Source organism: Anguilla rostrata, chromosome 2 (genome assembly GCF_018555375.3).
Source record: "Anguilla rostrata isolate EN2019 chromosome 2, ASM1855537v3, whole genome shotgun sequence".
Classification (NCBI taxonomy): domain Eukaryota; kingdom Metazoa; phylum Chordata; class Actinopteri; order Anguilliformes; family Anguillidae; genus Anguilla; species Anguilla rostrata.
Window position 1 is genome coordinate 64,529,420 of NC_057934.1, and position 24,094 is coordinate 64,553,513.

The 24,094-nt window shown below is 42.7% G+C and overlaps 1 protein-coding gene across 2 annotated transcripts in view; it reads left to right on the plus strand.

Annotated features, from left to right (window-relative positions):
- The first annotated feature begins 1,510 nt into the window (after positions 1-1,510).
- grin2bb (glutamate receptor, ionotropic, N-methyl D-aspartate 2B, genome duplicate b) overlaps positions 1,511-24,094 on the plus strand; it is a 64,508-nt gene continuing 41,924 nt past the window's right edge. The window contains exons 1-3 of one of the 2 annotated variants that reach the window (XM_064323920.1): positions 1,511-2,315; positions 6,256-7,577; positions 17,701-18,336. In XM_064323920.1, the coding sequence (XP_064179990.1) occupies positions 7,551-7,577; positions 17,701-18,336 (663 nt within the window). In that variant the 5' untranslated portion in view covers positions 1,511-2,315; positions 6,256-7,550. The remainder of the gene's footprint in view (positions 2,316-6,255; positions 7,578-17,700; positions 18,337-24,094) is intronic. The other variant, XM_064323921.1, reaches the window with a different exon arrangement.

Below are 24,094 nucleotides of genomic sequence, written 5' to 3' on the forward strand. Positions count from 1 at the left end.
GCGTGGGCAGCACGGAACCACGGCGGTCCGCAAAAACCCAAACGGCTACGTTGCAGTTCTGTTGCAGTTGACAGCTTTCAACACCAGGTGTCGCTGCACAATAATAAAAAATAAAAATAAAAAAAAAGTTCTGTGTCAAAACAACACAGTGCATGAAGGAAATTCCACCGTTACGCAATAGCAACAAGTAAAATCAACAGATTTATCGATATGAAGCTGTTTGAATGGGTTCACTGCTTGGGGCTGGCTGGTGTCGACCTTGTGTACTGGATTAACCCGACCCAAGCCACCTGAATATTCTCAAGAAATTGTCTCACCAGAGAAGAGATTGGAACAACAGGCCTGGCAGCAGCAAGCAGCAGCAGCAGCTGCAGAGAGAGAGAGAGAGAGAGAGAGAGAGAGATGTGGGGGAGAGGGAGAAGGGCAAGAGACTGAGAGGTAGGGTCTGAGAGAAAGAAGGGGGAGTAGGAGGAGGGAGAGGTAGAGGGAGGCCAGGAAAGGGGAAAAGAAAATGTAGCTCTTTACATCCGTGTGGAGAGGGAAAGGGGGAATGAGGCCCATGAAAGGGAGGAGGTGAAGGTGGAGTGATTCAGAGGAGAGGAGAAACTGCCACTGACATCTAGAAGTGAGTGAAAAAAGAGAAAGAGAAGACCCTAAAGAAATTAAAGGCATCAGGACAAATATGAGTCAAAAGCTAAAAGCAGGAGATAAAAATAGAGAGAGGGGGCACAAACAGAAGGGTCATTGTGTGTGTGTGTGTGTGTGTGTGTGTGTGTGTGTGTGTGTGTGTGTGTGTGAGTGTGTGCGCGCGTGTGTGCGTGAGTATGTGTGTGTGTGTGTGTGTGTGTGTGAGTGTGTGCGCGTGTGTGTGAGTGTGCGGGCGGTGTGTGTGTGTGTGTGTGAGTGTGTGTGTGTGTGTGTCAGAGAGAGAGGGAGAGAGGGAGAGAATGGAAGAGAGGGATGGTAAAGCAGTGTGTTTACCTTCTCTCTCATCTGACAACCTACTTTGACACCCCATCCCTCTCTCTATTTCTTTCTATCTGTCACTTGCTCTGCCTTTGCTTCTGTTGTGTGTGTGTGTGCACGTGTGCGTGTGCGTGTGTTTGTGTGTGTATAATAAACTGTAAACAATTACATCTACACACAGGCAGGTTATATGAATAGACTCTAAGCCTTTATTCGTCCATAGGTTTAGGAGTTCTGAACTAAGCACTCTCAAATGTGTCTCAGACTGATGCAAAGAAGTCTCATTCCTACCTCTAGAGGGAGCTGTTCTCTTTTAATTTTACACCCACAAAAACACACACAAAACGTTTTCCTTGACATTTGTTGCGAATACCCCTATTTCTCTACCCCTCCTCTCCCCCTCCCCTCTCTCTCTCTCTCTCTCTCTCTCTAAAATGCATGCAAATGCTGGGAAAAGGGTCCACCTCCTTGCCTCCCTCTCTTTTTTCTCCTGGAAGGGAGGGAGAGAAGAGAGAGAGACAGAGAGAGAGAGAGGGGGAGAGGGGGAGAGAGAGAGAGAGAGACAGCAGTGTCAGTTGAGCACTCTCTCTCTCTCTCAGACAGCGGACTCTCGCGCTGGTCCCAGCTAAACCTCCCAGTCTCTCCTACAGTCAGCAGCGCTGATGCCAGGCTGTAGCATGCTCTACCTGTCGGCAGCGTAGTCACCACAGAGAAGGGATATTTTTATTTTACCGGGTAAAATTTCTCTTTGTGAGAGGAAGGAAGAAAGAAGATAGAGAGAGGGGGTGGGGGAACAACTAACACCCCCCCCTCCTTAAAAAAAGAAAGAAGGGAAAACGGAAGGCTTTGGAGTATTTGTTTTTTTCTTTCGCTTTTTGTTCTTCTTCTTCCTCATCGTGGTGCTGGGAGGTGCTTCATCTTTTCATTTATTCGCACTGTCCTCTCTCTGCCTCCTCATCTATTTCTCTATCTACCTGGTCTACAATTTCTTCTATTTATGAGTGACAGAAGGAGGGAAAGAGAGAGAGGGGAGGGAGACTTTTTTTGTTTTTGCCTTTTATTTTCCTTTTTGATCTGTTCCTCTTTCTTTCATCATCATTCTCTTTCATTCCCTCCTTTCCATCTTTTCTATCCCCCTTATATCCATCCTCCCCTCTTCACTCCCTCCATTCTTAACTCTGAATCCTTTTTTTCAAATTAACTCTCAAATTTTTTCAAAAACGTCTCCTCATCAGAATTTTCCCCCTTTTTTCTCCTCTTCTCTCTCTCCTTCTCTTTCTCCCTCTCTCTCTCTCTCCTCCCTCCATCCTCTGCATCACTATTTTGGGGATTCTTTAATCTATTCATAGGTAGGTTTATTATTGTTTAGTGTCTGTCTGTCTGTCTGTGTGTGTATTTGTGTGTGCGTTACGTATACATAAAACACACATTAGCACACACATACACATGCACTAAACTATGGCTAAAAAAAGATGCTATTTATTCAGCTGATATATATATTTCTTGCCATCGTGCAATCCCCATTCTTTTATCTTTCCAAACTTCATCCATTTTTCTTTGTCAGCTGTCTGACAAGCAGCTATCCATCTTGCAGTTGCCTTTCATGTGCTTCAAAGAATCATCCCTCAGAAAGAACTATGTCAGCCCATCCACCCTGTCTCCATTTTCCCATTTTTCCATTCAAAATTCCCATTTTTCACATTTCAGTCGTTTTGCTCTAAGATGCCAAAATTCTGAGTATGACAGTGAATTCCAAAGTTCACTTCCATGCTTGACCATTGCTTTTGGGTTGTAGTCAAAGCCTTGCGATAGCAATGCCAATTTAGACAATGATATTATTTTGTATAAACTGAGAACAAGTTGGCCAAAAGTGCTGCCTTTTAGCGTTCGGGGTTGTTCAGCACTTTTCCTCGACCTTTGTCGCATCTGTTGAATAATGAAACTATTATTTTGAAACGTATCTTTTAAAATTATACCTCCTAAATTCTCTCCGCCACCCTATTATTCTGGTCGGTAACCAATCTCTCTCTCTCTGTCTCTCTCTCTTCCCTCTGATACACACACACACACACACTCAAAGGAGCAATTAAAGGGAACAGATGACACCCCTTGCCAAATTATTTAGCTACTAAATGACTTGACCCCCCCAACTCACCTCATCACCTCATCTCTCGTCTCTTATTATTGTGTCTAGTGTTTTTTTCCCCTTTAGTGCTTGCGATTGATTTCATCAGTGCATTTTTTCTGTCATTCTGTTTTTCACTTGAAATTAGAAAAAAAAAATTTCTAATGCCTTCACACCCATTCTGTGTTTCCATTTCGCTAAGAAATCCTGGGTTTTCTGCAGTATTCAAAAATTTGCATTTCATTAGAAGGGGACGGTGAAGGCCTTGTTGAAACTGAGCATGTTGCGAAATGGCGGAAAAACTTGATTTCAGACTTTGGCTGTGTATGTGTGTGTATCAAGGGAAGTGACAGACAGATATGCAGAGAGAAAAATGACTTCCTTCATTTCACCTCACCATCTCACTGTTTTCCCCCTTGATTCCTTCCTGAGATCTTAATGCTTCTCTTCCACTGATGTCCAATAAGATTTCGACAACTGTTTTTTGAGTCCACTTCACCATAATAAATTCATTTTGGATTCAGTTTTTTTTTCAGGGTTTTCTGAATATCACAGTGATTGAATTCACTGTGAAACAGTTCATTTATTTATATTTGTTGCAATTGATAGACTTAACATTAAAGACTTTTTGGGTATTTTTTCTTGTGGACTAAAGCCCATTTTAAATACATTTATTTTGAATGGAATTTCACTATCAAGGATTAAGGATGGACCACATGTTTTTTTTAAAAAAATGTTAATATTGATTAATATGCTTACTGCTGTCATAATTTCCTCCTCTAAACAAACACAACATCTAATTTGACTATTTGAATTTAAGGAAAGGGTTAATTAGGTGAGTACAGTACTATTGCGATATCCAAACCTATCTCTAATTTTATCCATGCAGCTGACATTGTGTGTGTGTGTGTGTGTGTGTATTTGTGTTTATGTATGCCTTCCCAATTTGGTTGTAAGAATGTATGTGGTATAAGAATTTGTCAGGGCGTGAGTATTTTTGATCTGTAGGCATATCGGTATATTACTGTACTATATTAGTGTATCATGTGTTTACATGTGTCAGAATATCACAGCGTGAGAGAGGCAATGAACTTGTAGTAGGTCTGGAATTTTTTTAATGTCATACATGAAATATGTGAAATACATATGCTTCTCAATCAATCTGTGCCCTGAACCTATCTTTCATCACTGAGACGAAACACACATGTGATAGGCCATTATCATTATCAATGATCTTGTCCTATATTTTATTCTGTATGTAGGCTTATATAACTTGTGTCTCTGTGTGTCATATGTGTACAGTTCACTGTTCCCCTCAAGAAAATGTATGAATTTAGCCCTCCCCCAGCTTCTGTGTCATTCAATGCATTTCTAGATTCTTCTTTTAATAGCAGTTCCTTTTTTTGTACCAGTGAATGTGTCACTGCATGTCAGTTGCATCCTATGAAGTGCATCTGTATGTCTTGTATGTTAGAGCATACATCAAACAGCCCATGTGTCATCGACGTTATCACAGTCTTCAGACCTATTTTCGATAATTACCTGCTGCTCATTGCAGTCTTACATAAAACACCAACGCCTAAATTTTGCAACATTGATAGCTTAAAATCTTTCTTCCTGTTATGAAACCTCAGTGGGCTAATCCCTACACAACTGGCTCTGCGTTCATGCATGTCCGGCCATTTTATACTTATTATTGCCCCTGTTACGTGGATTATGTTTTCAAATGGAGCATGTTTCAATTTGGGCGTCATGGTGCCTAGCAGCAATGGAACCACTTAGGGCCTGTAAGCATAACCTTTACCCACTAGCATTTCTGTGTGGACTAAAAAAAACTGACCTGTCCGTCTTACCTGTAAATGGTGCCAAAATTAGCCCTGCACCTTAAGTATTTGATGACCCCAGGTGATGGTTGACCAGATATTTCCAAAAATAGGATAAGCATGGTTGTCCACATTTGTTTTCCACTGATTTCATTACAAGCAGTTGAAGGTAACTCCGAACCATCATTCAACTTCAGCTCCAAAATGGCCACTACTTGTGTCTGAATTCAGGTATAGAATGAGGCTGAGAAGGTTAACTCAAAACCAGTTTGGCTTCCCAGCACACACCCAACCCCAAAATATATATTCTCTTGTCTTGATAACAAAGTTTTTAGGCTTTGAATTGTTACTAAGTGTGAAGAGTGTCAGTGATTATCGGCAATTATTTACTGGTACCGGGAACAAAATTCTTCTGAAGTTGTGAATTAGGTGCATTTGTCTTATATACTAATATTGGTGGTTTAATCATTTTTGCTTACCATATTTGTGTGTGTACAGTATATGTGTATGTGTACATATTTATGAATTCATAAAATACAGAATATAGAATGTATTTCTCTGAAGATGCTAAAAAAATTTTTTCCCCATATTCCATCATTTTGGTTAGATAAAGGAATGTTGGGATTTTGTGGTTATAATTTAGGCTATGAAATATTTTGTGCACATTCTTACACACAGAAATATGACTTTGACATAACAGTAATGCGTAGTAATGTAAATTCCACTGCTTTAATTATTTACACTACTACCAATCCAGTTTTAGTTCATTAAGGCTTTAAAGAGTGAATAAGGAAGAGGGGGTTTTGATCACGCATTTGGTCGAATACATAAATAATCACTTTGCCTGAATGAATTAAGATTTGTGCAGATTCCCTTACTATGCATGCTGAGAAAGATGGGAGAGAGAGAGATATTACATAGTCAATTTGCATACACGAACACTATTTTGTGGATATCTTTGTGGAAAAGTATTGTTTGACACATGTGATTCAATACCAACAGCAATGTACAAGTAAAGGTAGTGTTCCATGGCTGTCCGAGTGAGAATTCTTTTGTGTAATCTGCTGGATCAAGTAGACAAGGGATGTGGATTTTTGCCAGACAACAATATAACTGGACAGTTATTTTGGTTTATTCAAAAAATTCAGCCTGTATATGTCAAAATGTCACTTTGACCTGAACCAAATGCCATTAGGGCTCAGGTTTTAAACTTACTCTAAGTTGAAGTGTCACTGGGTTTTGCAAACATTTTCATTAGAACTTTTTTGAAACGTTGGCTTGCTCCCCCAATGTTGCGTCTTTAAATCTCACCTTGTCCTCCATTGCTTGTCTCCCCTACAGTCCTATCTTGAAAAAGAATGGATCAGACAAAATGACAGACATGGCAGTGTCTGAATAAGGAGGTCTGGAGGAGATAGGCTGAAGAGGAAAGGAAACCTTCCCTCCCTCACACCTGTGTCCCTCACACAAGCCTTTTCACACCAAGACCTGCTCGATACGGAGGAGACAGAACTCTGGAGACGGAAAAAGACGGAGAACGCCGCCCTTCTTCATCGAGAAACAAAAGGATTATGAGCTGGACAAGAGAGGAATGAAAAGAGCTCCCCACCACTTCACCTCTCTCTCCATTTCATTCTTCCTCCTTTTTGTTCATTTACAGACATGCACAAAACAGCAATTTTTTACAGACATACACACATAAACATATCCACATAGGTAAGCGTGAAACTAAAAAACAAGTTGAGATAGGAAATACTGTTCACACTTTACCCTGTTTGTTATTAAGGAAATAAACTGCCATATATAAACATCTGTGCCATGATAACCTTGCATAATTTTAGTAGTGATTTTACTGTATTTCAGATTTCTTTTGTGATCTCCTTTTCTCTATGACGTTATTTTGCTATTCTTATGGTAACTGCTTTTATTTACACATAGATAGATTTGTGCATAATTGTTCCAATTTAAAATTATTCTCTGTAATTAAAATTTTGAACAACCAAGCAATTTGATTTTAAAAGAACAGATTTTTTTCAGATGTTGATTCTGTTTGAAATATTGCTTGGATCAATTCTAAAAACATTGTGTTTGTTTTATTATCTTATTATCCAGCACAGTAGTGATCAGTAACTTATTTGTAATTTTTTTACACATTTACAAGCTGTACAATCAACTTACCTAGAGGAAAGCATCGTTAAACATTTATAACATTTCTCAAATACAATTAGGAAAAAAAAAAAGATTTCAATCAAAACAGCTGGTTCCCTGTGTATTCATACAGGGATCATTTAACTCAGATATATCTTATGATATCTTGATTTCCATCGCATTATCAAAACAGCAAGATAAACGTTCATTCAACTCTAATCACGTTGCCATGTGAATTTACACAAAATATATATTTTTTAAAACTATTTCAAACATTCATGAATTCATTTATCATTCAGTTGGGGAAGGACGGACAGCCAGCCTTTTGACCGTCACACATACATCCGCCACGGTTTTCGTTTCTTTCTGTCCATCCTATCCTCCTTTTATTTGTGCGGCTTCATCAGTTCATCCTCCCTCTATCTGAGGCTATGAGAGGGAGTGAGGAAACCCAGGCGACTCCACCATGCCAGTTCTGAGAAGCAGGGATGAGATTTGGGCTGGCAATGTTCAAGGTAAGGCCCCTTCCAGTGTCTCTCACTCTCCTTGATTTCACCTGACCTGCTCGTGTGTCAGTTTGCACGTACAGTTCGTCTGCCAAGCATTCTTTCAAAAAAAAATCTAAATCTGTGTTTATCTGCGCGTGTGGGTGTGAGTGTGTGATATTTGGATTTCATTCCAGTTAGATAATCCTTTTTGTGGGCATTCTGTGGTCATGGATAATATTTCATGCGTTGATAACATTTAGGTGTTTTATATTTGTCATTTTTCAAATTTATTCATCGTTGACTTGTCCATAGAGGCATAATAAGCGATTCATTTTTTTTTTTGTTTGTTTATAATATTCTTTTCTCATCCTTGAATTAGAATATGAGAGATGGAGAATCAGGGAGAGAGTGAATTTCCTTGTGTGCAATCATAAATCTGTATTTTTCTTGGGTGTTCAGGATGTTAAACTGCAGTCTGACTGTGTCAATGTGAGAATGTTGAATGAGGACTCTTAACAGGCGTTGTTGAGTATCGGATTTGTGCACATGGCTTTGTGAGCAAGCAATTAATGTGCGCGTGTGTGTTTTGCTAATTTTTCTGCCTGCATTCTTTTGTTTCTGGCCTATTTGTACTATAAATGTTTACGGAAGCACTTTATTTTATTTAAACTTTATTACTTTATTCCCTCATTACCTCTGAATAATGACCATGATCTGTGTCATAAGCTTTCATAGACATTATGAGCCGCTTTTACCAAGCGACATAAAGTTATGAAGCATGTAATGATCATATAATTATGCCACTAGTGACTGCGTAGTTTGTCACATGTTCTGTGAAGACCACTTGTTTATGTGTAGTAATGTTATATTCCTTGTTATGTGTTTTTGTAATATGTACGCTTATGATGTCAGTTATAATGCATAACAGATGTTATTAACATGTTATGAATGATATATAAGACCATTTCATGGTCTAATAATTTTAAGCAAAGTTAGGAATAGTCAAAAATATGATGTCATTTGGATGTTCTGAGAGTATTAATACAATCTGATATTTTGAGACCCAGTCTTCGGTGTTCAATAGAAATTTAAATTAATTGATTGTCAGTTTGTAGTGAAGTATAACAATGATGACAATTTTCCTCAAAATAAGAAATTAAAAACACAGTTAATATAGTTGAATTTAAAAATAAGATTCTATTCCTTCCACTGACTTCCCCTGATTTTGCCCTCCTCCTGGACAGGGCCTTGCTAGGGAGATCCTTTATCACTTTGCTTGTCTTTCCCTGCTTCATCTTGGGGAAACTGTATCTTCTCATCTCCCCTTTTCCTTCACCCTCTCTCTCCTCTTTCCCATTTCCAGCCTTATCTGCTTTATTCTTCCACTACTCCTTACCTATTTATACTTCACTTTCCTCAATATAGAACACAGACACTTCCACATCTGACCAACATCTCTCTCTCTCTCTCTCTCGATCCCTCACTCCCTCTCTCTCCCTCTCTCTCTCTCTCTCTCTCTCTCGATCCATCACTCCCTCTCTCTCTCTCTCTCTCTCTCTTTCTCCCTCTCTACACCTCCCGTATCCGTTTGACTTTGAACATACACGCCACATCAGGCTCTTTTTGTTTTTACTGTGGAAAGAAAAGGAAATCAGTCAGTTGTGAACAAGGCAAAGAGACATAGACTGAGAAAGAGGGCATTTTTACGTAAGGGGATGTAAGATGATGACGATAACAACCATAAGCGCTGCTGCTATTTCTGCCGCTTCTTCTTAACCACAACAAAGTTGAATAAAAAATAATGTTAGAACATTGCAGTGCATGAAAGTATTAATACTTTATTGTTAAGTAATCTTAGTGTCGTCAGTTTTACTACTCTCATTATACTTGTATTTAATAGTTGAGAACATGTTAACATGTTTATAAGTTTTAAATAATTTTTAGAACAAATGAAACAAATTACCCTAATGGTGTTGGCGATGGTGGTGCTGGTGCTGGTGGAAGGGGGGGGGGGGAGGGGTGGGTGTCGTTGCATACAAAAAATGAATCAAAAGACTGCAAATGATGACTACATACAAAACAGACACAGCATCTTCTGGCTAACTATTCGAGGTTGCCATGCTGGCACTGTACAACATATCTGTGCTTTTATGTCGACTTGGCCCTTCAGGAATAACATGTCTGATACAAGCGTCCACCCCATGTACCGTACTGTACCTGCGCGTGGCGCCAGGTGTGACAGTTTCCCCTGCCGCCTCCCGCTGACTAACTAACTGCGCGCGTCCTTGCGCAGCTGTGCGCAGAGCAGCCAGGCCTGCGCAGCTTCACCCGCCGGGCGAACAGATCTCTCTGTTAAGTGGACAGCAGGAGCACGGACTTGAGTGGCTGCTGGTCACTGGGGCACGTTCCACTCGTAACCGCCACGCTGCGGCCGAGGAGGAAGTGACTCAGGGTAGCGCTGCCATAAACCAAGCTTCAGTTTCCCTGTCCTGGAGCAGCTTTAACCAGTTTTTAGCTCGCGGGCCAACTAAAGTTGCTGAAATCTCTACCACTTTTTTTTCCATCTGTGAATATTTTTTTTTTGGATGACTATTGAAGCTTTAAAAAGAAATCTCTGGTAACAATCTGGGCATTAACTAGTTAATTATTCTCTGATTCACTCGTCGTCGTCCCCTCCCCCACAACCATATGTGGATATTTGCATTCAATTTCTAATCAGTCGCATTTAATTTATGTTTAGCGCAGAGACAGCCATTTAAGACGCAAAGCTCTGTGCGGTGCATACATTCTCCTGGTTGTGCTTCCACTGTTGTCATACCAACAGTGCATGTTTGATTTTGAATTCGACAGACTTAAAGTAGGATGGGGGGGTCATGGAGCTTTAGGGAATGGCGGGGAACAGGAAATAAGTACAACTGGGTTTCAAACTGGGTGAACAGTGTCCTGAAAGTGAGAGAGATCTGAATCTTTGTTATGAGATGAGGACAAAGGGGTATTTGATGAGTGTGAGTAGGAAAGGTTGTAATATAACAGAGAGAAGATTCTTCAAAAAAAAAGAAAGGGGGAAGAGACAAAGAACAGAGGAAGTAGTCATTTTCACACATGCTCATGAAAGTCAGTAAAAAGAGAAAGAGAGAAAACTGAGAGAGAATATTCTTTTCAGTTTAAATGCTTTCATTCTAATGATGGTGAACCTGGAAACCTTGTTTTTTGTCTTGGTCAAAATCAATCAATCAAGACTCATTTTCAGTGAAATGAAGTCTCCATGTATGTCACGTTTGCCAGTAAATCACATTTGAATCACACATTTGAATGAACCTAAAATTTTAAGTTTATCCAACAAAACATTTTTTTTTCTGTGCATGGATCACTTTTGTGTATTTATGAATATAATAATAGCCTTTTCTGCTGAAGTGCTACGTCTGTATTTCCTGGTAGATGTGCCCGGTGAGGATTTTGCACAGATTTCCAGAGTTCTGACAAAAAATGACAAAGATTTGATATCACTTTCATGTGAATTCACAAATGCGGGAACATAAGATGTATAGATATCCTCACTGTAGCGATCCCTGAGAGGGTTTCTCAAAAAAAAAAAAAAAACGTTAAAACTGGCAGTTTGTCATCCCCCGCAGCAGTTATCAGCCTCATTCTGATCAAAGTTGAAGCACAGCAGTATAACTGACCAGCTGGTCCAATTGCTTGCAACGAACATGACTTTCAAAAAGAGGACAAGCAGCTGATGTGTGCTAAAATACGTCGCGTACTGCTGAATTTAAATGAACAAACATAATTGAGATTTCATAAATCTATTTTCTTCACCCCCCCCCCCCCCCCAGCCTCAGCCCCAGCCCCAATGTCTTGTTTTCAGGACCAGATTTTTAAGAAGCAGACAGCGTATCTTTTGCACCATCCAAGCCTTATTGTAATTCCTCGTTTTTCGTTAACTTGTAATCGGCAGACCTTTCTTTTCCATTTTCCCCTCCAAGAGCGATTTGTCTACACGCCACTTCTCGCTGTGGGTCCTCTTGTCTACTGAGATACTCATCTACCGGCCTCAGTCCTCCTCTTCCATATCTACCTCCAGCTTCCTCACAAGTGGACAGATCTGCCCTCCAATGTCAGCATTAAGCAAAATTTTATATCTGCTGACGACAACACTTACATCTCCGTAAATTATGTTTTTCCATTACCAGTCTGATTTTTTTCTCCAGTCTCTCTCTATTTCCTAATTTTCTCCCGCTATTCTTCTGTAATACATTAGTGCCGCCTCTTGAAACGTTTTCATAGCTCATACAATGTTCCTGCCGTAAAAATGTTGTTCCTTTTTTTTTGTCTTTAAACCTGATCCAGTGGAAAATAGCTTTCACATCAGCGACTGTTCCATCGTAACCGATGGACATGCAATGTCAGATTTAATCTTAAGATTTTATTTAATGAGACATTTGGGTTTATGGCTTCTGCATAGTAAGGCACTACAGATAAGATTAGCTCATGATGGTGATGAAGACCATGATGATGGTGATGATGATGATAACAGCAATAATAATTTTATTGTTATTTCATTGCTGCCACTACTTTGAATATTTTATTATTGTGATATTTGTTGTTTTATACTATTTTATTACTGTGACATTGATATAAGTAGTATAAATCATTGCAGTTGTGCTACTAGTAATCACTGCTATTAATGTTGATGCTCTGGTTGTTATGTCAGTCGGAATTATTATTTAGTTATAACATAAAATCAGTTGCTTATTCAACTTTGTTGTGAAGAACCTGTATATTTGTGACTAAGTTAGAGTGCTTGTCCATGTTACACTTGGCACTAACAGACAACAGCTTGCTATTTAATTAACCATGAGCAGAGAGAAGGATGGTTGGGAAAGGGGTTTTAGGGATGGGGATGCTGAAGTAAGGTTTTCGGGAAGAAGCAGTCCTTCGCAACCCCACTACCATCTCCCAATGGGAAGGGATATCAAGCCACCTAGAAAAATGTAATAATTACACCTTATTCCTTCTGACAGACCCAGACAACTTGCTGCACCGTGTGCATATGTGTGTGTTTGTGTGCATGTATGTGTGTGTGCGTGCGTGTGTGCGTGTGTGTGTGTGTGTGTGTGTGTGTGTGTGTGCGTGCGTGCTCGCGTGTGCGTCTCTGTGTGTGCATATGAATTTGTGTCTGTGTATGACGTGTGTCTTTGGCATGTCTATGTTAGTTTATGGCAAATCCCCAAGAATACATCAGGTTGAGTGATAGAGAGAGGGAGATGTAGAGAAAGGGAGGGGAGGGAGGGAGAGAGGTGACAGACATAAGCAAACAACAAGACAGCAGTGCTTGAACAGAGGAGACAGAGAGAAATGCCCATTCCAATTTTCCTTTCTCTCCATACCTTTTCCCATATTTAATCCTATCATTGCGACTCATTTATCTCTGCTTTCACCTTCTTTCCATCATCTTTTCTCCCCCCTGTGACTCTCTTTTCTGCCATGACCCTCTGCAGTCAATTTTCATGATATTGGTCAGTGTCAAGGGATTTTTAGGGTTTCAGAGATTTTTTTATCAATTGGATTCGGTGGTTTTCAGTGATTTGAGGATCTCTGTGCTTACAGTGGGAGACGTTAACATTATGGTGACATTTATATGTTTAATACTGTAATATTTAGAATCTTAAAAGGTCAGAGAATCTTATCATTTAGAAATTAAAAAATTTTCAGAGGCCATCACATTGATTAGCTTTGTATCACGAGCAGCTAATTTTAGCTAGCTAAGATTTAAGCAGCTAAGATTTTGTGCGGTTTCCTCTACCATCTGAGCAGCACACCATCCAGAATGTCCCAGATGAGTCATAGGCACTATGCAAGCAGACTGCTTGGCTGTGTTTCCATCTTCAAGGCAATGATTCCGAGAGCTCAGCCACTCTTGATTAGAGGATTGACAACCGACTTCACTACTGACAACGGACAGCTCTGTTACTGTATATTCAGGTTAACGTTGAATAGTTTTCCGCTACAAGCGCTATGTGCAGTTTTAATCCAGTCTGACTGGTACCAGTGCTAAAAAGAAAAAAAAAAAAAGAAATAAGAGAGAAATAAATAAAGAATTATATCATGGGCAAACTACACGCCTCCATCTGGAATCGGTTGCTTTTCAGAGCCAAGCAGGCTTTTCAGTCCTCAGAGTCCCACAAAGCTTTGAGTCTGACGTAATCTCCGAAAACGCTACAAACTTCCAAATTCCCAATCACGAGGGGATGCGCGCGGTGCTTCCAGGATGTGCTGCGATTCCAAGATTATCAGCCAGCTGCTTTAAAGGACAGCATGCCAAATCAGAATTATTCAGTGGAGTGCCCCTTACGTTAATTTGACAGGAAACAGATAAGCAGATATGCGGATGTGTACGAATTCATTATTCACCGTAATTAAAGCCAGTAGTCGATCAGCTGAATAGGTTTTGGCTGGTTTACGAGGAGCCCCGTTGCCCATCAGTCTACTTAACTGTGACGGGGGGTTGGTTTTTTTCTTAAGACCTTTGCTAGTCTCACAGTTATAGTTCCGCCGAAGATGAGAAGCCTGCGACGCGTAAACATTAGCCAGTTGTTCGTCATAGTCTTCTATGGAGTACAGTACCTCATTTACCATAATCTGAGCTAACAGGAACCAATTCAACCACAAGGGTTGTGCTCCATGAAGACAAGTTACATCCACATATTAAGCGGAGCTTAATCAACACCGTGACTCTCTCACTAAAAATAAATATGATGGAATGCTAGCCTACCAAATAGAACTTTATGTTTTATGTAAACGTTTGGAATAACAACAGAAGCATTTTTAAAACGGGTGGAATGGTTATTTAAATATGCTAAATTTCGTTTTAAAATTTTTCGTTAACATCTGAATTGTAATAATAAATACCTATACACGAATAAGTCATTTTGTTAACCTAATAGCTCTGCAATTATTGATCAGCCGGAATGTCTTTTAAGAGAAGAAGCGGGTACTTCATAATCCAGTCATCAGCTCAGTGTTCCATTGGTTTTCATTAAAATTACTGCGCACAAAGATCCAGTGAAATCAACAGCAACACACAGTGGTGTGGCATCTGATCGTAACGCTTGGCTGCGATGCCCGGCCTTGATTGGAACAGGTTGTTATTGTCAAACGAGACTAAAATCGAGCCTTTTCGCCGTGCACATCAGTGGTAGGTTTGACGTGGAAAAAAAGGATGTTCATGTTGAAAAGGACGTCATACCTACAGTGTAATATGACGGTCAGATCTTTGATGCTTTGGGTTTATTATACATCCGCTGGTCCTTATTAAAGTGAATGTAATCATTAATTCCAGCAAGTACTAAGACATTTTGACCTGGTATGACCTTGCCAGGAAACTCAAATTTGGCAGCAAACGGGTCTTTCACAAGACAGTGATCCCAGGCGTACCTCTAAATTAACCAAGAAATGCTTAACTGACCACAAAATTACTCTTTTGCAATGGCCACCTCTGTCTCTGGATGGAAAATGTGTCTTTTGAATTGAAGAAAGCAGTCCATCAGCGCAGACTAAGGGGTCTGAAGGATCTTGAAAGATGCTGTCTTGAAGAATGACTTATCTGTGCGAAGGGAGGGTGCACAGAGTACTGAAAACACTGACCTGTATTTTCAACAACAACAAAAAAATTACTTGTTAAAAATGGAAAACTTATATGTATAAAATAATATAATTTTCCCATTTATGAGCATACAATATGGCTCATTAACTGCATTGTTTATACAGCCTTATTTTCTCATTTTCATCAAGAGTGTGAATAAATTTAGAGAACACTAAACACACACACTCACGCATACGCACGCCTGCACGCACACACACACAGACACTTACGCACGCACGCACACAGACACACACATACACCCACACACCCACACACATACACGCGTAGTCATACTGTTTTAGGTGAATAGTTCTGTTATATACGAAAAGCTCACCCTTGGTCTAGCAGGTTTTCTGTATCTATCAAAGTGAAAGGAGTATTCGTGTTATAATTATTGCATGAAATGCACCAAATATATCCATGACTCCTGTGTAAAATGGATTACTGTGTAAAGTAGCTCCTGTGTATTAGCTCTATTGTGTGTGTACACTATCATTATGTTGGAAGTGCCAGTGAACATCTCTGCGTACGAAGTGTCAGGATATAAAAGTGTGCATGATATGTCAGTGTGCACGAGTGTGGATGATTTGTCAGTGTATATCCGCGTTTATGATGTGTCAGTGTGTATCAGTGTGTAAAACGTGTCTGTGTGTATCTCCTTGTCCATCAACACTTTATGTGGAGGCTTATTTCAACTGTTACCATGGAAACTGAGCATGGTTAAAGTGAAGAGCAAACTCAAATGGAGAATCTCTCTCTGTGCCTATGTTCTCTCCTCCATCACCATTCCATTTCTCTGTCTGTTGCTCCTCTTTTTCTTGTCTCGTGTCCTTCATCTACTCCTCTCTTTGTTTCTCCTCCTCTTGTTCATATGCTAAGTTAGACTTTTTCCATGTTCCCTTCGCACCACCCCCCACAATGCCCCCTCTCTCTTTTTCTCGCTCTCTCTCACTCTCTCTCTTCTTCTCTCTCACACTCTCTTGCTCTCTCTCCCTCTCTCTCTGCTTCTCTCTTTCTCTCACTCTCGCTCTCCTTCTCTCACTCTCTTGGTCCTCTCTCTCCTTCTCTCACCCTCTCTCTCTCCCTTTCCCTCTCTCTCTTACTCCATGGTTTTGCTTTTCTGTCCCTCCACCTCCATCTCTGCTCCTGCTGACCTTCTGCATATATTTGTATGTACATGTTCCTCGATCTCTGCGTTCCCTTCCTCTCTCCCTCCCTCCCTCCCTCCATTGTTCTATCTCTCCTACTCCCTCCCTCACCCCCACTCTCTCGAGCTTTCCTTTAGAAAAGTGAGCAATTGACAATTAACATGTGGACCTGTAATTAGTGCTGACAAGGTTCCATTAATTAGTTCTCTCAAAGAAGCTTTTTTGTCATAGTCTCCATACCTCCCTTTCATCTTGCCAGTGTCTCCCCTTATTTCTCTGCGTGTTTATTGCAGCATTGCACTTTCCCCCCTTATCCTTATGCTCTGTTTTATCTTTCGCCTTTTTTCATTGCCCCATTCTGCTATATGTTTTAATCACTTGCAGGAATATTTTATCTAAAACTAGTTTCTGTGTGTTTTCCACACACACATACACACACACACACATACACACGCAAACACACGCACACACTCACGCATGCACCTACACACACACGCACACACACGCACACATGCACACAGGAACACACACACACGCACACGCACACGCACACGCACACACACACACTAATGCATGCACCTACACACACACACACACGCATGCACACAGGAACACACACACACACACACACACACACACACAGATGCGGTCGCGCACCTCACATTTGATCTAGCAGGCTATGACTAACTATGGGAGCTGCTTCACTCCCTCTCTTCCCTCTCTTCTCCTTCCCTCCCTGCATCACCGTTAATGAAAAGAGCTATAAATAATGGCAGGCAATCTGCAGTCATTCAGAGGGGGCTGAGAGGGAGAGGGAGGTGTGCTGGGGGCAAGGGTCGTAACTGGGATAAGTGACATGAAGAGGGTATCAGCCCGTCCGTTGATCAGCCAGTCTGTATGTCACTCAGTAAGCCTCTTGGTGTCTGAATCAGTCTGTCAGTGTATCAGTCAGTCAGTGAAAATATATCATTCTACTTCCCCTCGTTGTACCTCTCTCTCTCTCTCTCTCTCTCTTTCTCTCATTCACTCACTCTCATCCCTGGGGAAGGTTTATATCATAAATAATTAAAAACCATTGTCCCACTTTGGCATAAGTGTCATCAAATATTAGTCTGTGTACAAATGTATTCTGCTTCAGTCTATACCCTATTTGAACACATAATAAACAGCCCCTGTCTCGGTGTGTTAGTAAGGGAACATGCTGCCTGAACTGCCCTCTCTGTCCCCCTCTCTAACCCCTGTGCTGCACTGTTCCCTCAAACTGACCCTGTTGGATTCAGTCAGCGCGTAAATGCTGTATTAAGTATCCTCTGTTGGTTCTCTCTCTCTCTCTCTCTCTCTCTCTCTTTTCATTCAGGGATTGCATTTACACTCCTCCACCATGCCTGTCTGCCACCGCCTCCCCCCGTCCGCCCCTCTGGACCGGCGCCTCTCTCCCCTGCTCTCCCCTCCCGGAAACGGCTCCTCCCGCCACAGGACTCCTCCCTCCTTCTCTCTCTCCCTCTCTCTGTCGCTCCTCTGCCTGTCCCTGCTGCTCGTGCCCGTGTGCGAGTCCCGGAGGGGCGGGGGCGGTGGCGGGGGAGGTGGGCCCGGAGGAGGAGAAAGGGGCAGGGTGGCCATCATTCCGCCCCACTACCCGCCGGTGGCCGCGCCCCCGCCCCCGCCCCCGAAGCTCACCCAGGGCCTGAGCATCGCCGTCATCCTGGTGGGGAACTCTAGCGAGGTGTCCCTGGTGGAGGGCCGGGAGAAGGAGGACTTCCTGTACATGCCGCTCCCGCCCAACGTGGAGCTGGTCACCATGAACGAGACCGACCCCAAGAGCATCATCACCCGCATCTGCGACCTCATGACCAAGCACTGGCTGCAGGGCGTGGTGTTTGGGGACGACACCGACCAGGAGGCCATCGCCCAGATCCTGGACTTCATCTCGGCCCAAACCCACATCCCCATCCTGGGCATCCGAGGAGGGTCCTCCATGATCATGGCCGCCAAGGTAGAGCGGGAATCTGTAAAGTGCCAGTGCTTCAGGGTGCTGATGCTTCACTTGTGCTTTAAATGACAATGCACCAGATATAGGTATGAATATATGTATTTCTAGTTTTTTTGGAAGGAGAGGACATTTTTGAAGTATGGGCATATTTCATTCAGATGGTGTGTGTTATGGATGTTTTTGGGCTCCGTTTTGTGCCGAATTTTATCCTGGGCTTTGAGGGGAGGCCGACAGAATGACCTCTGATACTTTTTCCCACCTTGCCCCTTTTTACAAGAGAGAGAGAGAGAGAGAGAGAGGAAGAGGTGGCAGATATTCAGGTTTGGAATGTAAGAAAGATAAAACGTGAAAGAGAAGTTGGAGACAGCGCTGGCGCTGGTAGTGGGAGAGTGACAGCTGGAGATGTTATCAGTGAAAGACTCCAAGGAATAGGGCGATAAAGGGAATGAGATGAATTGGGAGAGCGGAAATAGAGAACAGAGTGGGAATGTCAGAGAATCTGAATGAAGATGACCTGGTATAACTAAAAGGAGGGACTACAAGTCGATAATATTTCATCCTGCTTCGCTGTAGCTTAATGCTGACAAAAGCTAGCATCCAAGCAACCTACCGTTCGCCATGCCCTCCCCAGTAGTAAGAGTCTAGTCCAGACATTTTACAAGCAGATTTGAAAGTACACGATTATAGGCTATATATATATATATATATATATATATATATATATATATAGTTTAAAAAAAAAATCCACAGCATTGATGTCTTTGTCAGCTTCTACTTTTGAGCATTGAAGAGACAGTCAGTGGTGAAGGACACGCCAGTGATGGACGCATTGTCTCGCCCAATGAAATCCACCAAAGCCCTCGGTGACCCGCCCCGTTCATTTTGGCGGGCGTCTGCAACACGCCGGCAGCTCTCCTCACCTTTAATGACCACGAAACACTTAAAAATGCGACGCGTAGAAATAAATCCACAGAGAGCATACTCGAGTATTGGGAGACCGATTAGGCCTCCATCGGTGTTGCATATCCTATTCTTCCTCATTTCAGAAATGCTTTCAGATGTTCTGGACCTCCCTTTTTTTTGAACAAACTGTCCACCTCTTAGCGGGCAGAAATGCGCGCCGCTAACGATGGGCCGGGAACGGGCCGGGGAACGTGGGAAATGGAACAAAATGGGATTAGGCGCGCCGCTTTGTTCTCCTTCGCCACGGACCGCCTCCCCGGGCGCCGCCGGTGGTTTGAATGCGGTCCGCGTGCCTCGCTAACGTGCACAAGAGCCCCCGGCACAATGCGTGCGCCTCGTCGCTAGCATCGCGGGGCGCCGAACGTAGCATGCTAAATGTCGCGCGCGACGTGCATTCCGCGTTTCCCGTGCCGCGGCCTGAAAGAAACACCTCACTGCATTTTGCGCACGAAAGGCAAAATGCGCTTTTGAATGACTATAATAGAATTATAATATGTGATTACCGTATTAATTATGCGCTGCAAGGATCTCGTGGCACAAAAGTACTTTTACTGGTCACAAAACGTAATTACAAAAATGTAATTTTGTGAGACTTGGCTAACATTTTGCGGCACGTAATATATTTTGTGGCACAAAATGCATTAGACAGCCATGAAATGCACTTCTTTGCTACTTGGCAAGCATTCTGTACACAAAATGGAGTTTTGTGGCCGCAAAGAAAAAAAAAGAAGCTATTTGTTATGATTGGCTGGTGTAGTCATGTGATATAGACGGTTTGTTTTCAAGTTGTTCAGTTGTTCAATTAAGAAATGTCTGAGGAACTGTGGTAAGACTTACTCCTATGTCACAAAATACTCACAAAGTGTCAAAACAGTGCATTCTGTGGCCACAAAATGCATTTGTATCTGCCAAGTGTCACAAAAGAACATGCGCTTTGTGCTACAAATGCTTGTAGCGTATAATTAATATGATTTTATTTTAATCATTTGAAAATCATTTTGTCTTTCCTGCACAAATTGTCAAATGTGTTTTGCATTTCATAGATGAAATGCAAAGCACATTTCACATTTTGTGCACAAAATGTAAAACGTATTCAACATTTTTCCCCACAAAATGCAAAGCTTTTCTTGCACAAAATGCAACGAGTCGTTTTTTTCGTTTTATGTTACAAAAAACATTGCATGGCACTACATGCCTTTAGTGCACAAAATCTGATGTCGCATTTGGTGCCCCATACAACTTGACTTTTAGTGTCCATCAAGCTGGAAAATTAGGACAAGTATCAAGCAGGAAATTTCCCCTTAATTTTATACTTAATAAAAACACTAAAAGAACGTGACTTGCTCATGCATAATGCATGCACTTCAATTGTGCCATAAAAAGCTGCCATTTGCTCTTTGCAAAGGAATGCCCTTTGAAAGCTGTGAGCCAAATGATCTTTTCACGGAAATCTCCTCTTACGGGTTTTCTTCGAACAAATTCTTTTGGGTTCAGAATTTTTTTGGGCAAGGAAACGTGGTTTTCCACACTTTGCATGTAAAAAGGCCAGGCTAGTAGAAAAGAAAAGGCCTTGGAAAGGGAGGGTAAGCAGGATGAATGCTGTAGCTTGATTATGGGAGCGTTGCAAAGACAAGATGGAGCAGACGTATGGAGCTGGAACACAGAGGCTCATAAAGAAAAGTGTGTGGGTGTGAAAGAGGAACAGGCGCTTCCTCAATGCATGTTTTTAACTTCTTTTTTTTCCCTTTGTTAAAATCACAGAGCGACATATTGGAAATGGGAAATGAAGACAGATATAAGGAAAATGATTGAATGTGAAACAAATGAAATTTAAAAAGCGGGTTTTAAAAAAAAGGCTTGTGATAAAAAGGGGAAGTAGAATGAAAGACAGGATAGCAGGAGGCCTAAAGGTAAATGGGGGCACGTGTGAATTGGAATGTATGAGAGAAGGAAGAAAGAGGAAGTGATGAAACAAGGGCTAGCGAGAAAGAATGTTTCCCCCTATCTTTCATTTAATGATTACCTCTCTCATCCTCCTGCGCTCTCACACCCCCCCCTCTATTTCTCTCTCTCTCTCTCTCTTTTCTCTCTCACATACACACACGTACGGACACACACAAGACTCAGTGCTGCTGAGGCAGTTGGCATGGCAACCTCTTGCACATACATAGCTCTATCTATATAAAGTAAGGCGGAGGGAGAGGGAAATATGTACTTCTGTGGGAAAATCGTGCGGCTGGAGAGAGAGAGAGAGAGAGAGAGAGAGAGAGAGAGGACTGAGAGGACCGGAAAGAACGAGGTTGATAAAGAGATGGAGGGAACAGGAGAAAGGACCAGATGAAGGGAAATGGACATGCAGGGAGATGGAGGGTGGTTGTCGTATCGCTTTTAACCAGAGTAGGAGATGAAAGGGAAAACAGTGGGATGGAGGTAGGACAGGGGGAGAGAGCTTGTCAGCGTTAATTGGCACGAGAGGTATGGATGACAACCGAAAGAGAGCGTGGAGTTCATGGCTGTAATGTGGAAAATGATAGAAGTCGGAGCAAGTGAGATGGAGGGAAAGCGGGGAAGAGATGGAGGATGAAAGAAGAGAGAGAGAGAAAGATTTTCTGTACATTCCGAGAGATGAGAGGAGGGAAACATTGCGTATACCTTTTTTTTTGAGAGAACGTTTTGATCTGTGATAAAATTGTATGTCCTGTGTAAAAAGACTCGCAGTAGTCAGGCGGTGCTCGGTTGTGTCTTTGTACGCGTGCACACCCATATATGCGCCTTTACGCGTGTGCCTGTCCGTGTGTGTGTGTGCGTGCGCGCGCGTGTGTGTGGGCGCTTGCGTGCGCGTGTACGTAGGCGTGAGGTGACCTGTTTTACCTCTCACCTCCGCTACCGCACATAGAGGAACAGCTAGGGGCAGCCGCCGCCCGCTGTTTCGTCCGAATTGTTCGAGAAGGAGCGAAACAAGCCCGCCGTCCCACTGAAAGCCACGACCCGAAGTGACGCTAACGCCATGCTAACGACAGACGCGCTGCAGCAAAGTGCTTCTGTGCTGTGCTGTGACCTGCAGTGGACATGTCTGTATGCCGCAGTGCATCCTGGTCACAAAAACAGTTCTGCTCCATCGCCTTGAGACCAAAGTGACCGATCTGTCGCTGGGAGCGGCTTGCGGCGTCAGAAAATGGATGTGGGATGGAGTAATCTGGGACTAATTGAGCAGGGGGCCGGCCCTAGGATTTTGGTGGCCTTAAGAAAGTGGGGGGGGGGGGGGTGGCTGTTGGATTCTATCTAGCGGGGGGAAGGGGGGGGGATGGATTTGTTGCCTTTCCCTTTAAAATTTTTACCGCCTGCGTTAGGGGATGAATAACGTAATTACGAAAATTGACGTTATTTACCATAGATGAACATTGGATGTGTGGCCCCTCCCCTCGTGGTCGTGTGCCCCCCCCCCCCACCCCCCCAGCGGTTGTGGCCCTAAGCAACCACAGAGAGCGTTTATGCCACGGGCCAGCCCCGGCGCCGAGGGTGAACGGCGTGGTGGACTCGCGTCTGAGACTAGCTGCCGTTGAGACAAACGCAGGAGGAGCCCAGTGCCCAGCCAACCAGTCACAGCTCTCCTGTGTCCGGAGGCAGGCAGCATTTAGTCGGTGTCATTTCAGATGGACACACTGTTGTGTTTTTCAGGGATGAAATCCAACCCACCCCCCCCAACCCCCCCCCCCCCCGCCCCCCCCCCGTCTCTGTGTCTCTGTCTGTTGCTTTCTCTTTTTCTCTTTTTCTCCCTCCCTCCCCCCACTCCTCTCTCTCTCTCTCACTTTCTCGGGGGCGATGTTCTATCAGGCCCGGCAGTTGCTTGGTTTGTTGAATGTGGTTTTTTCTTTTCTTTTTTTTTTTGGATAGCCTGGCTCCAAATGTACTCGTATTAAACTCACTTATATGACACGGAGTGCCACATTTAATAGTGCTCTGCCATTCAGCATTAGCGTCGGTGCTTCCTCTAATGCGTTATAGGTCTGCGCTAAATGATATGATAGTTAGAGTAAAGTCACTAAAAGGTCAGTTCCGACTGGTATCACCTCCCTTTCACTCTGTCTCTCTTTCTCCCTCCCTCCGTCTCTCTCTCTCTCTCTTTCTCTCTCTGAGCTAATAGTGTCACTAACCTTTTAGCCTTTCCTCTTTCCCTTCATACCTTTCAGTCCACTTCTCTCCTTGTTGTCCTGATTTAGAAAAGGCACCATTCAGTCCGTGTGTCCCCCTTTTGAGAGATGGTGAGAGAGAGAGAGAGAGAGAGAGACCTATATCTGTATGCCCTATTTTCCCCCAATCAGTCGCTCGCTGCCCATTTCACCTAATGCTCCCCAATAGACCATAAAAACAAGTCTCTTCGTCTGAAATACATCCAGTATTAGCCTTTCCTCTTCATTCTTCACTCTAAGTTTCCCCTCTACCTCTTTTCTGATAACTCCTCTTCACTGTTTTAAAAACGCACCCCCCCCCTCCCCCACCCCCCCAACCTGTCCCCCCTTCTACAGTATTGGTGGTGTGGAGAGAGTACATGGGTCAGCACTTGTCCAAACACCGTGCGGATGAAGCAGTCACACTCACAGATGTGCTGCATCCCCCCCCCCCCCCTTATCAGAGCCACTTGTCACTGGGCCATTGCCTTAATCCATCATGTCCTGGCTCAAGTAAAGAGGCTATCAGCACCATCTTTGGCATGCCTCTTTTGGGAATTGACCCAACAACCTGCCAGTGTCAGGGATTACACTTCAGCCACAAGGCTACTTAACCAGCGCATCACTTC